At 45.8% G+C, this 13674-nt stretch overlaps 1 protein-coding gene across 2 annotated transcripts in view; it reads left to right on the top strand.

Annotated features, from left to right (window-relative positions):
* cntn1a (contactin 1a) overlaps nt 1-13674 on the top strand; it is a 59250-nt gene that overhangs the window by 37929 nt on the left and 7647 nt on the right. For both annotated transcript variants that reach the window (XM_077007189.1, XM_077007190.1), the window contains exons 4-15: nt 23-161; nt 1195-1370; nt 1729-1824; nt 1957-2163; nt 3180-3279; nt 3503-3684; nt 4312-4436; nt 5245-5362; nt 5510-5660; nt 6690-6817; nt 9937-10109; nt 11166-11298. In XM_077007189.1, coding sequence (XP_076863304.1) covers nt 23-161; nt 1195-1370; nt 1729-1824; nt 1957-2163; nt 3180-3279; nt 3503-3684; nt 4312-4436; nt 5245-5362; nt 5510-5660; nt 6690-6817; nt 9937-10109; nt 11166-11298 — 1728 coding nt within the window. The remainder of the gene's footprint in view (nt 1-22; nt 162-1194; nt 1371-1728; nt 1825-1956; nt 2164-3179; nt 3280-3502; nt 3685-4311; nt 4437-5244; nt 5363-5509; nt 5661-6689; nt 6818-9936; nt 10110-11165; nt 11299-13674) is intronic.

Raw genomic sequence — 13674 nt, 5'->3', positions numbered from 1 at the left:
TGTGTGTGTGTGTGTGTGTAAGCGCCTCTGGCGGACGATCACCTCGGCTATGGCCCCGTGTTCGAGGAGCAGCCGCTGGACACCATCTACCCGGAGGAATCCCCGGAGTACAAGATTGTCATGACCTGTCGTGCACGGGCCAGCCCTCCTGCCACCTACAGGTAAGACCTGCTCCCAGCCGCCCAGGGCTTCGCTACACCAGCCACTGGTTTTCAGTTTAGAGTTTGGCCTTTCCTTTACACGCCAATCTGGCTGTAAAATATATACCCAAGTTTGCTTCATTATGCCTTAACACCACTGCACAATAATAACCTCTATAGGAGACTATCCAATTGCTTTCTCTTAACGGGTCCGTTTATAGCTTAAATAACAACAATTAAAAGGAAAATGAATCATTTTATTAATAGTGATCTTTATTAAAAATAATACAAATCTGCTATTAATCTTTAGCAATCTTTATATAGCAGTTTTCAATTTCATTTTGTTAAACTTGGATGTTTGTTTTGTAATGTTTTTATTGTTTTACTTTATTGCTGTCATAGAAGGTGTAAAATATAAAATGAAATGATATCTGTTGTTAACCAGGATCTAAAATCATCTTTAGGGCTTGCTTTCCTAATAATACTGTTTCACTCTTATATTTAACAAGCTATTTAAGAAAAATATATTCTACCAGCTACAAGTGCTAATTACAAATGATGAGGGGATTAGCTAAACTCTATTTGGCTGAACAGCCTTATTCGCCAGCTAAGGGTCTTGGCTCTCAGATGCCCCGCCCCCCGCCCCGCCCCCATCCCCCAGACATTGTGTTCATGTAGGGGGTTGACCTTCTCCTGCTCTAATTAATCCACTGTTGTCACCACGTCCCTCTCAGCACCTGCTAAGCATCACTGTTTCTCATCCATCACCTCTGTTCACTCACTCCGTCCCAATGTGATCAGAGGACATTTGAAGAATGAGACTCCCTCTTCCTCTCTCACTTCCTGTTGAGCTGGCACCACGTTCTTGTCACGTGCTGAGCTGTTTGTAGCCCCGTCATTCATGCTTTCTATATCTGTTGCATGGCCCCATAGTATTCTTATTAATCATTATGGGTCTTGGGAGGCGGGGGGGGGGGGGGGGGGGTTCTGGGTTTTTCTAATCTAAGATGAATGCCCTCGCTTTGTGGACTGTAGCTCTTGTCTCTCTCTGCAGGTGGAGGCTGAATAACTGGGAGATTGAGATGGAGGAGGGGGACCACTACAGCCTGGTTGGAGGCAATTTGGTCATCAGTGACCCGGACAAGAGCAAACACACGGGGAACTACTCCTGCCTAGCAACCAACGAGTATGGCACCGTCGTCAGCCAAGAGGCGTCTGTCCAGTTTGGATGTGAGCAGCCCGGACGGGGCCAAGCCGCTCCGTTACATAACACTGGTGTTGCGCTGTTGAATTGAAGCCTTTGTCCTTGTTAGGTTTGCTTAGATGGCATTTCCCAGAGCCAAAACTTGTGCCTTTTAGCTATGAGCAACCTTCGTTGAGTAGAGGCAGAAATTAATTTGTGGTATCAACCATTTTTTTTAAATGCTTGTGTGGGTTCTGCTGAGCTTTGGGTAGAAATGATGATGGTGCAAATTATACGAAATGACATTTTTCTCCTTTTGCTTGTAGAAGTGTGTGGTTGAGCATAGAGAGACGTAATGACTGTGTGTGAAAGGGCCTGAACTAATTTAATTCTGTGTCCTTCCAGATTTGGACATGTTCTCCACAGAAGAGCGAGAGGGCGTGTACGTGAAAGAGGGCCAGGGGGTGGTGCTCCTGTGTGCCCCGCCCCCACACTACCCAGGTGAATCCTCCATCTTGTTCAGAATATTCTTACATGGGAAATGTTCACGAAAATGGAGATGCAACACGTGCTACTGTTTGAAGGCCGCGTTTTATAATGTTCCTGAAATCTCTTTTGGTCTCCTCCGTTTAGATGATCTTTCCTTTCGCTGGATGCTGAACGAGTTCCCTGTCTTCATCTCCTTGGATAAGCGACGTTTTGTCTCTCAGACCACAGGGAACCTCTACATTTCCAAAGTTGAGGCCTCAGACAGTGGAAACTACTCCTGTTTTGTGACCAGTCCTTCCATTGCGAAGAGTGTCTTCAGCAAGTTCATCCCCCTGGTTCCCTTGGCTGAGCGTAAGACCCTCCGTCTTTGTGCTAACAGTTCACTAAAGCAAAGAACAATGACCTCAGCTCATAGCTTGGTGATAAGAGCAATGATCAACCAGAACAGGGATAGCTGACTGTGAAAGACATCAGCATTAACATGAACAGTTATGAACAGTTCTATCTGTAGGCTTAATGTTTTGGGCTGTACATAGTACATAGTACTGGGCTATGAAGCAGAAGCTGTGAAGAGTCTTTTGTGTTTGTGAGCTAGTTTGTATAAATATGGACGAAGTTGTGAGGGGAAGTATAAAGGCAAGAACATTTGGAAAAGAGGCTGTTGCTGTTGGCTGGAGGTACTTTTGTGGGCCATTCATATACTCCCTGTTTGGGGCCCGAGCTGGGGCCTCCTCACTTATGCACAGTGAGTGTGAAGAGAACTTTCCTGTAGCCTCAGTCTCACACTTCAAAAGAGTTTAAAAAAGAGTTAAAGCACAGTTTCAGTGATGTGAAATTAAACAGGAAATAAAACTGTATTAAAGGTTTTATTCCCTTCTCATAAATTGAGATAACTGGGAATGCACTTTACTGTAATAAAATGTATGTTGTGTATAAAAGAAAATTAGTAGAGGGCATGCAGGAAGAAGTGGGTGGTCTTTGTTTTCTCTTGGCCAATGAGATTTCCAGTGGAGACCCCCCCCAACACCCAGCTCCTCCCCCAATCTTGGCTCCTCCCCCAACACAGCTTGTCCGTGCTCTTCCATGTACTCACATATGAACATTCCTGTAGAACAATGCGATCTTAGGCTCCATCTTGTCCCATATTTCCAGCTCCACTTGGCAGTGTGTATGTGCATGAATGTGGGTGTATGTGTACCACGACTCTATACAGCAGCTATAAGCTGTCATGCAGCAGCCAAATGTTTTGAGCTAAAATGTCCCATAAAAGTGTGCGTGTGGTCCAGTGATGTGGGTGTGGTGAGCTAGGACAGGGCTCGTGAACACAAGTGTCCCAGCGGACTGATGACATGTGGTTTCTCCACCAGGTCCCATTCGCAAGTACCCAGCTGATATCAAAGTGAAATTCCCGGACACATACGCGCTGGTGGGCCAGAACATTACCCTGGAGTGTTTCGCACTGGGCAAGTGAGTGCCATTAGAGGATCTGTTGACTTATGTTCCTACACACACTTTAAGTGAGGTCAGTGAACTAATCATAGCTGGATAGCTTTCCAGATACCAGCGAAAAGCTGATTCTTCCCCAGACTTCTTCCTGGATGTGTTTAAAAGAGACACTATAAAAACACAAGGAGCAGCTCCCTGTCTGGCCGTTGGCCCACGCGTGGTGTGTTCCTGTGCCGTCCCCCAGCCCCATCCCGGAGATACGCTGGAGGAAGGTGGACGGGGCTCTGCCAGCCCACCACGAGATCCTCATGGCAGGCAGCGTGCTGCAGCTCGTCAACGTGCAGTATGAGGACGAGGGCGTCTACGAGTGCGAGGCGCTCAACTCCAAAGGCAAAGACTGGCACAAGGCGCGCCTCCATGTGGAAGGTAAGGGGGTCATTACTGGGGAGGGAGGAGTGTCTTGGCACCGCAGGAGTTATCGAGCCTTGGCATTAATGTAGAGTTGGCAAAACTGACAAACGCCGAGTTTTATGGTAATGCTTATTATATAGCACTTAAAAGTCGTTTGTTCAGGAACAAATGTATTAGAAGAATGTGTTATACGCTGTGGATGTAACAAGACATTCATTCATATTATGAAGGCTAAAATGTTAGTGTTAGTTATATTGATCTCGGATATTTATTGGGCAATTTTTAAAAATGTTTTTTGTGTTTTTTTAGTATCAATCTCATTTTGGTGGACTTTATTGTGAATTAAATAAAAGTTGTAACTTTGCTGGCAGTATTAATATAGCTTAGGAGAAGTTTGTGAAACCCATTAGATAGTCAATTAGTGAGGTTAGTTCTCGCGACTGAGCGTCATATCAGAACATTAAGAGTTAGAAGTATATACGTATTAAATATTAAAGATACTGTGGTATGAAAAGTTGAGAACGTTCTAGGAAGAGCTAAGGAAGAGCTAAAGAAGAGTTAAGGGAGAGTTATTTCATGGTTACATTTGTGATTTGTTCCCATGGTAACCACGACCGCTGAGCTAGCGTTTCTCCCCTACAGCTTCTCCACAGTGGCTGGAGCACATAAGCAGTGGTGAGCAGGACATGGGCAGTGAATACACCATGGCCTGCCTGGCCACAGGGAAGCCCAAGCCCCACGTACGCTTCCTGAAGAACGGCCAACCGGTATGGCTCCTGAATCCCTCTCTCTGGTGCGGGGGCCCCCGGTGGGGCTCCTCCAAGGCTCATCCGTGGCTCTGGCACTGCCCTTCCTGAATGGTGCCCAGGTTTCACCAGAGGTGTTCCAATTTTCCACAACAAACACAAAGGACCTCGTGTTGGCCGCTGCCAGAAAGGCTTAGAAAGCGAAGCGCGGAGATCGCCAGAAACTGCGAATTAGCATAAACACATCAAGATGTAGCGTTCGGTTGTTGCTGCTGGGGGAAACATGTTTCGGTGCAGGTCTGGCTTAAAGCGTTTGGTTATTGGCGCTCGGTTTCTTCAAGCGGAGGAGAGTCAGTGATTCAAGCTGCCCACACTGTTGCATAACACACGTGGCAGCGAGCAGTTCCTCTCCAGAAGGTTAAGAGTGTATGCAAGAGGCATAACACAGCAGGAGGCACCTGCAGAACACTGTGCATTCAAATCAGCCTCATTATCTTGCAGGTATTGATACTGTACCACTACGGGTGCTCTCTGAACTCCAGGCGATACCACGCGGGGGATGTCGCAATCTCATACAAAGGTGTCAGCTGTTAATGGGGAAATTGTAGAAGGGGATAAAAAATCCTGTATTTCTCCATGTGAGGGATTAGATATTCCGTAACTGCAGTAAGACGCGTCTGTCAAATTGATTAATGATTTTAGAATTGTTTCTATATTACTTCAGAGAGCAGTTCACTGTGCAGTGCTGGACACCTTGAAACAAGCCGGAGTATGATTGGTGGTTTGGTTATGAGATGTATCGTGTGATTGGCCTATTTGCTCCTGGCAGCATGGCAAGCATGAAGTGCATTTTCCCGCCCTGACCTTTGGCGACTCCGGGATGTACCAGTGCATTGCTGAGAACCGCCATGCCGTGATCCATGCCAGCGCAGAGCTGCGAGTGTTCGGTACGTCACAGTTCCATCTTCACCTTCAGCGTTCTTCACCGCTGCCGCTTGCAAGCGTGTGTCTTCGGTAAAAGACGTTTAGTCCTGCTGTCCGGTTAAACTACACATGCACACTCCGACCACTTTGGCGATGTCTGCTGTCGACAGTGAGCGCTCCCGTGTTCGAGCTGAACCCCGTGAAGCAGAGAGTTCTGGGGGCGAAGAACCGGCGTGTGGTGATTGAGTGCAAACCCAGAGCAGCACCCAATCCTAGGTTCTCCTGGAGCAAAGGCACGGAGCTCCTCGCCAACTCCAGCAGGTGAGATGGCTGCTCGACTCCTGACTGGCTGCCTGTTCTAAACCACAGCAGTGATGCCCGTATAAACTCCTGTAAAGAGTTCAGGGGAACATCAGGGCAAGTTTGAAGGACCATCTGAAGAATCATGATTTTAGGGACTCAGATTAAGGGTCTTAAAGAGCTGCGCTGGTCACACGAGGAGTGAGTGAGAGTTAGTATAGATCTTGGACGTCTATCACGTAAGCTTGCATGCCTCTGCAGTGCTAAGCTTTGTCTTAAGCACTGCAGGTTGGACAGACTCCTGGTGAATGAGATCTGATCTCGCAGTGATGAAACAAGCACTAATCTGATCCTACCCTGGCACACACATTACTCTTACTCTACTCAAACACAGGGCCTGGCCAAGGGCCACGGATGCTTGACACAGACATAGTAAGTCCTCCATGGAAACATATATATACAGTGGAATATAACGAATATAAGATGGATTGGAGTTGTGACCAATTCAGCAAAGATAAAATTTCAGATGAACTTACACGGTTGTAACTTACTGTAATCTAGAAAGGATTTCCTGTAAAATCTCTCCCAGAAAGCATGGCGTGTTTTGAGTTGAGTACTGCTGTTGCTTTGAAGGCAGATGTAGGGTCACCTGCAATTACACTTGTGAAACTATACTATACTATACTGTACTGTACTGTACTATACTATACTCTACTCTACTCTACTATACTATACTCTACTCTACTATACTATACTATATACTTGTGAAAGTATAACTGGGAATGAATGTACTGAATGAAATATTGTGTAAAATCTCTCCCAGAAAGCATGGCGTGTTTTGAGTTGAGTACTGCTGTTGCTTTGAAGGCAGATGTAGGGCCACCTGCATTACACTTGTGAAACTATACTATACTATACTGTACTGTACTATACTATACTATACTATACTATACTATACTATACTGTACTGTACTATACTATACTATACTATACTTTATACTTGTGAAAGTATAACTGGGAATGAATGTACTGAATGAAATATTGTGGCAGGATTTTCATCTGGGAGGACGGAAGTCTGGAGATTCGTAATGTTACTAAGTCAGATGAGGGCAAATACACCTGCTTCGCTGAGAACGACCGAGGGAAAGCGAACAGCACAGGGTCTCTCACAGTTACAGGTGAGAGCACCACACAAGACAGACACACTCTGGTCATGAACAGCACAGGGTCTCTCACAGTTACAGTTGAGGGCGCCACACAACACAGACACACTCTGGTCATGAAAAGCACAGGGTCTCTCACAGTTACAGGTGAGGGCACCACACAACACAGACACACTCTGGTCATGAACAGCACAGGGTCTCTCACAGTTACAGGTGAGGGCACCACACAAGACAGACACACTCTGGTCATGAACAGCACAGGGTCTCTCACAGTTACAGGTGAGGGCGCCACACAACACAGACACACTCTGGTCATGAACAGCACAGGGTCTCTCACAGTTACGGGTGAGGGCGCCACACAACACAGACACACTCTGGTCATGAACAGCACAGGGTCTCTCACAGTTACAGGTGAGGGCGCCACACAACACAGACACACTCTGGTCATGAAAAACACAGGGTCTCTCACAGTTACAGTTGAGGGCACCACACAACACAGACACACTCTGGTCATGAACAGCACAGGGTCTCTCACAGTTACAGGTGAGGGCGCCACACAACATAGACACACTCTGGTCATGAAAAGCACAGGGTCTCTCACAGTTACAGTTGAGAGCACCACACAAGACAGACACACTCTGGTCATGAACAGCACAGGGTCTCTCACAGTTACAGGTGAGGGCGCCACACAACACAGACACACTCTGATCATGAACAGCACAGGGTCTCTCACAGTTACAGGTGAGGGCGCCACACAACATAGACACACTCTGGTCATGAAAAGCACAGGGTCTCTCACAGTTACAGTTGAGGGCGCCACACAACACAGACACACTGGTCATGAACAGCACAGGTGCTCTCATAGTTACAGGTGAGGGCACCACACAAGACAGACACACTCTGGTCATGAACAGCACAGGGTCTCTCACAGTTACAGGTGAGGGCGCCACACAACACAGACACACTCTGGTCATGAACAGCACAGGGTCTCTCACAGTTACAGGTGAGGGCGCCACACAACACAGACACACTCTGGTCATGAACAGCACAGGGTCTCTCACAGTTACAGTTGAGGGCGCCACACAACACAGACACACTCTGGTCATGAAAAGCACAGGGTCTCTCACAGTTACAGTTGAGGGCGCCACACAACACAGACACACTGGTCATGAACAGCACAGGTGCTCTCATAGTTACAGGTGAGGGCACCACACAAGACAGACACACACTGGTCATGAACAGCACAGGTGCTCTCATAGTTACAGGTGAGGGCACCACACAAGACAGACACACTCTGGTCATGAACAGCACAGGGTCTCTCACAGTTACAGGTGAGGGCGCCACACAACACAGACACACTCTGGTCATGAACAGCACAGGGTCTCTCACAGTTACAGGTGAGGGCGCCACACAACACAGACACACTCTGGTCATGAACAGCACAGGGTCTCTCACAGTTACAGGTGAGGGCGCCACACAACACAGACACACTCTGGTCATGAACAGCACAGGGTCTCTCACAGTTACAGGTGAGGGCGCCACACAACACAGACACACTCTGGTCATGAAAAGCACAGGGTCTCTCACAGTTACAGGTGAGGGCGCCACACAACACAGACACACTCTGGTCATGAATAGCACAGGGTCTCTCACAGTTACAGGTGAGGGCGCCACACAACACAGACACACTGGTCATGAACAGCACAGGTGCTCTCATAGTTACAGGTGAGGGCACCACACAAGACAGACACACTCTGGTCATGAACAGCACAGGGTCTCTCACAGTTACAGGTGAGGGCGCCACACAACACAGACACACTGGTCATGAACAGCACAGGTGCTCTCATAGTTACAGGTGAGGGCACCACACAAGACAGACACACTCTGGTCATGAACAGCACAGGGTCTCTCACAGTTACAGGTGAGGGCGCCACACAACACAGACACACTCTGGTCATGAAAAACACAGGGTCTCTCACAGTTACAGGTGAGGGCACCACACAACACAGACACACTCTGGTCATGAACAGCACAGGGTCTCTCACAGTTACAGGTGAGGGCGCCACACAACACAGACACACTGGTCATGAACAGCACAGGCGCTCTCACAGTTACAGGTGAGGGCACCACACAACACAGACACACTCTGGTCATGAACAGCACAGGCGCTCTCACAGTTACAGGTGAGGGCGCCACACAACACAGACACACTCTGGTCATGAACAGCACAGGCGCTCTCACAGTTACGGGTGAGGGCGCCACACAACACAGACACACTCTGGTCATGAACAGCACAGGTTTTTCTCACAGTTACGGGTGAGGGCGCCACACAACACAGACACACTCTGGTCATGAACAGCACAGACGCTCTCACAGTTACAGGTGAGGGCGCCACACAACACAGACACACTCTGGTCACGGCACAGGCAACAGAAAACTGATTCAGCAGGGCTTACGTATCATTTGAGCTGAAAGATCAAAGACTGTTCAAGCTAAATTCTTAATTAGTAATCATGTTGTGGTGATCACCCTTGCCAGTTTTTGTTAATATTGAATAGATGCTCTTTACTGAAACAAGCACTCTAGATATTTGCAGAGAAATATTAAGATAAACCTTATGGTGTCGTCGTTCAAGCTAATTTGCAAAACATTAGAATTTAGATTGTTAGATATAACATAAGGCAGAAATAAATAATATATCTTATAATTGGCTTTATCATTTGTGTTCAGCATGTGTTTCTTGTTGATTATATGCATGTGTATACAGTACATCAGACAGAAAATGAGACAGAGACGTTGTAAAATGTTCAGTGCTCAATCCCATTTTAATATCATTTTTTGCTAGTAACAGCCTGTGGGTAATGAGGGCAATTTTATGGATAATCTTGGATATGGATAAACCTGCTGTGTAGTGAATGCTCTTTACTGTGATTGATATATGACTCAACCCTGCCCTCTGCTGGCCCTAAACACACATTACGGTCTCTTCAGTGTATTCATAAACAATGCAGTAGAAACAGTAGGTCCTTTATTGTTACTGACTTGATACCCCTCTAACTTCCATCGTCTAACTAATGCTGTGTATCTATGGAATGGAAAGCAAATGGTTGAATTGAGTATATCATGTTTCTCAGAGGCCACCAAGATCACTCTGGCCCCCTCTAATGCTGATGTGAGCGTGGGTGAAAACGCCACAATCCAGTGTGCTGCATCTCATGACTCCATCCTGGACCTCACCTTCATCTGGACACTTAACGGCCACGCCATAGACTTCGACAGGGAAGGAGAATACTACCAACGTGTCATGGTGAGGAACGCTGACTGAAACACGTACTGCTAGTGCAGCTTTAAAGCATCAATCCATATGCACTATACATCTTAAAGGATTGGGTGTCACACAGCCGTTTTCCGAAGAATTCTGTAATATAATGTCTGCTATTTATATAAAACAGTCAAGTGTTCAGTTTGAAAGGAGGCAGGGCACACTTGTGAGGGGTGTGACTAATGCTGTTGACCTTCTGGACATGATCTGTGATTGGCCCATTTATTCAGCCTCAGTAAGCCATCTTGATGTGTAATCTGAAGGATTAATGATGGATGATGGATTAATGATGGATGACGGCCTGACTCCTACTTCTTGTGCCTGTAGTGCGGCTCTATTTAAGTGTTGCACTTTTAATTTGTTGTCCAAAATCATTATTTTTAGTTCTTATCTCTCTTCATCTTTTCTAATCACTTCGTATGGCCTTGTGTTTGAGATGTGCTGTAGACATTCTGATGGTTCTTATTATTTTTTTCTTTTTTTGTATATTTTAGACCCTGTATACTGGTATACTGGTATACTGGTATACTGGTTCCACTGCAGGAGAACAGAGTGTTGTACTAAACAGTGCTCAGAGAAATTAAGCTCAAACTGAATCAAATTCAATACCTAATCAGGAAACACATTTTTTGATATTATTGCCACTTAGATGGTTGATCCTGATATTGTGGGGTTCAGGCTAATATAGGGTCTTCTTAATATTCACACTGTTGTTCCATCTGACACTGATTATGATGTCTGAAGGTGGTACCGTATCTTTTGGGTTGTAAAAAGGACAACTAGAGTACATCAGTCTGAACTGGTGTGTGGACCTGAACAGGCTACAACAGCTGCACTTCATGATCTGAATATGTGTGTGACGTGTGTGTGTGTGTGTGTGTGTGTGTGTGTGCGTGTGTGTGTGTGTGTGTGTGTGTGTGTGTGTGTGTGTGTGTGTGTGTGTGTGTGTGACGTGTGTGTGTGACGTGTGTGTGTGTGTGTGTGTGTGTGTGTGTGTGTGTGTGTGTGTGTGTGTGTGTGTGTGTGTGTGTGTGTGTGTAGGACAGCCAGGCGGGCACATCGAGCTGCGAGCTGCTGATTAGGAACACACAGCTGAAGCATGCTGGCCGCTACACCTGCACAGCGCAGACACCTGTGGACAATGTCACTGCCTCCGCAGACCTGGTGGTGAGAGGTACGACACCCCCACCCCAACACACACACACACACACACACACACACACACACACACACACACACACACACACACACAGAGCTATCTTCCTATATACTGTACAGTAGGATGAGATCCTCCATACCTTCCACTGTTCTGATGAATTCATGGGCTGCCCAGTGTCACAGTCTCGTGCTGTGTGTTGGCTGAGGGGGGACATTCATTTCTTTAGACTGCAACTGAGTGCAATTTTACTTTGAAAAATGTATATATATCAAGAGCAGTGGCAAAGGGGGTTAGTGTAATTTACATTTACAGATTTAAGTGCTATTCCATTATAAATCTGTACAGATCAAGCGAACACCCATAGAGGAGCTCAGAGGTGCGGTGGGGTCAGTGGGTGTGTTTGCTTGGCTCCTGTGCTGTGAGGGAGAAGAGGATGAGGAGGTGTAAATCAAACTAGAGTGCACTGCTCACACTGCTGCTTTAGACCGCATGCGTTTGCCAGGCACCATTTTCTGCCACTGTCAAAATGCTCAGGCATACACACACGCACACTCACACACACTCACACACACATACATAAAAGCTTAAAAAGGCATAAAAGCTTTCTGTTTTGGACTATGGCCAACTGCAGAGACAGATAGAATTATAGTTAGTCTTTTTCAGCAGGGAAAGGGCTTTTATTTTTGAAGGAAATTTAAAGTTCCTTTAAATGCCATATGCATTTGAGAGATGTCAAGTTATTGAGGGTTACCTCCTATTATTCTACCATCTGTCAGGTACTGAGTGCTAGACTTGGCACAGGTCTCTGTTCTCTCTGTTATTCCTCTGTGGTTACAAGGCTGTCAGAACATATCTGTTGACCACTTCTGCACATTAGTGCAAACAGACTTTGCCAGACAGTAACTTTCCTTAGACATTTACTGCTGCTAATAGGAAACTAGCGTGTGCCAGTGAGCAAAACGCAGTCCCAGATTTAGAGCAAATTAACACCATTAATAACAGCTGTAGGTGGAAGAAACCTCCCAAAGGGATGTGTGCGGGATAAGTGGAAGAGGAGATTTCTGGGGAATATCTGGACATTCTTCCGTACGACCCACAGGAATGCTGGCCATGATGAGAACCGCCATCTTCTTCCTCTTTCTCATGTTTGATCTTTCTCAGACTTTTCGAATGCTCCCTGTATGATGCTCGCGTGCTGCTGGTCAGAAAGGGGTAATGGGTAATCCTCGACCTGCGAGTGTCAGAGGGAACTGGCCAAGTCATTTGTGTAATAAGATATGTTCTGTTTAAATCTTTCAGTGCTGAGTCTGTGATTTTGATGAGAGAGCGCACGACTCGTTCAGCTGTCAGAGTGGCGTTCATGCTCATTGTAAATCCAATTAAACTCGTGCTGTTACTGCCCAGAGGTCAGCTGAGATCTTCAGCGGTTATGTCATTCTCCTGTTAGCATTTAAAGTGTATCACAAAAGTGAGTACACCCCTCACATTTCTGCACATATTTAAGTTTATCTTTTCATAGAACAACACTGACAAAATGATACTTTGTCACAATGAAAAGTAGTCTGTGTGCAGCTTATATAACAGTGTAAATTTATTCTTGCCTCAAAATACTCCCAAAATACTCAATATACAGCCATTAATGTCTAAACCACCAGTTATTTTGAGGGACGAATAAATTTACACTATTATATAAGCTGCACACTTTTGTGATACACTGTATATCAAAGCTTCGAAATGACTAAACAATGGACAACTCAGATACAACTTAAAACTTTAAAGATGCTGGTTTGTTGATGTGCCACGTGGATCTCATCATCAAAGCACTTTAGTTAGTAATATGGTTGAAAAAAATTTAAGCTATCCAGTATAAGACGTCATTCATAAGAACATCTCTTGCAGTCTTTCGCATGAGAATGGCAAACATTTATAGGCCAGTTCGTAGTGCCTCCTCTGCACTTCATGCCTGTGACCTGCACTTCATGCCTGGGGTTCAGAACCAGCACCAACAGTCTCGCTTTTCTATTACTTGATCTTTCAGTCGTGTGGGAAGAAAAGGTGAAACTGCACCAAAGAAAACAAACAGTGAAATAACAAAACTTCCACTCTGTATTTGTGCTTGATTTATGGGATGTTAATGATCATTCAATTCAAATCCAACGGCTTGGTCAGATATATTAAGTACATTTACAGGAAGTGGGTAATGTGTGCTGTAGACCTCAAGTATATGCTCCTCACCGCCAGTCATTATTTATCATTTTGCACTAAAATGTTGGAGACAGAAGGCAAAAGTAAACTTGATAAATGTCCTTTACTTCAACTATGTTGGGCTGTAATTATTTTCAGGAAAGAGGGGCCGGGTTGTACTGGGGCTGCTCAGGCGGGCCAGACTGT

This window comes from Brachyhypopomus gauderio, chromosome 5, assembly GCF_052324685.1.
Source record: "Brachyhypopomus gauderio isolate BG-103 chromosome 5, BGAUD_0.2, whole genome shotgun sequence".
NCBI classification, from domain to species: Eukaryota; Metazoa; Chordata; class Actinopteri; order Gymnotiformes; family Hypopomidae; genus Brachyhypopomus; species Brachyhypopomus gauderio.
Note: the sequence above shows the minus strand (reverse complement) of the source record. Positions and strands in the feature narration are given on the sequence as shown.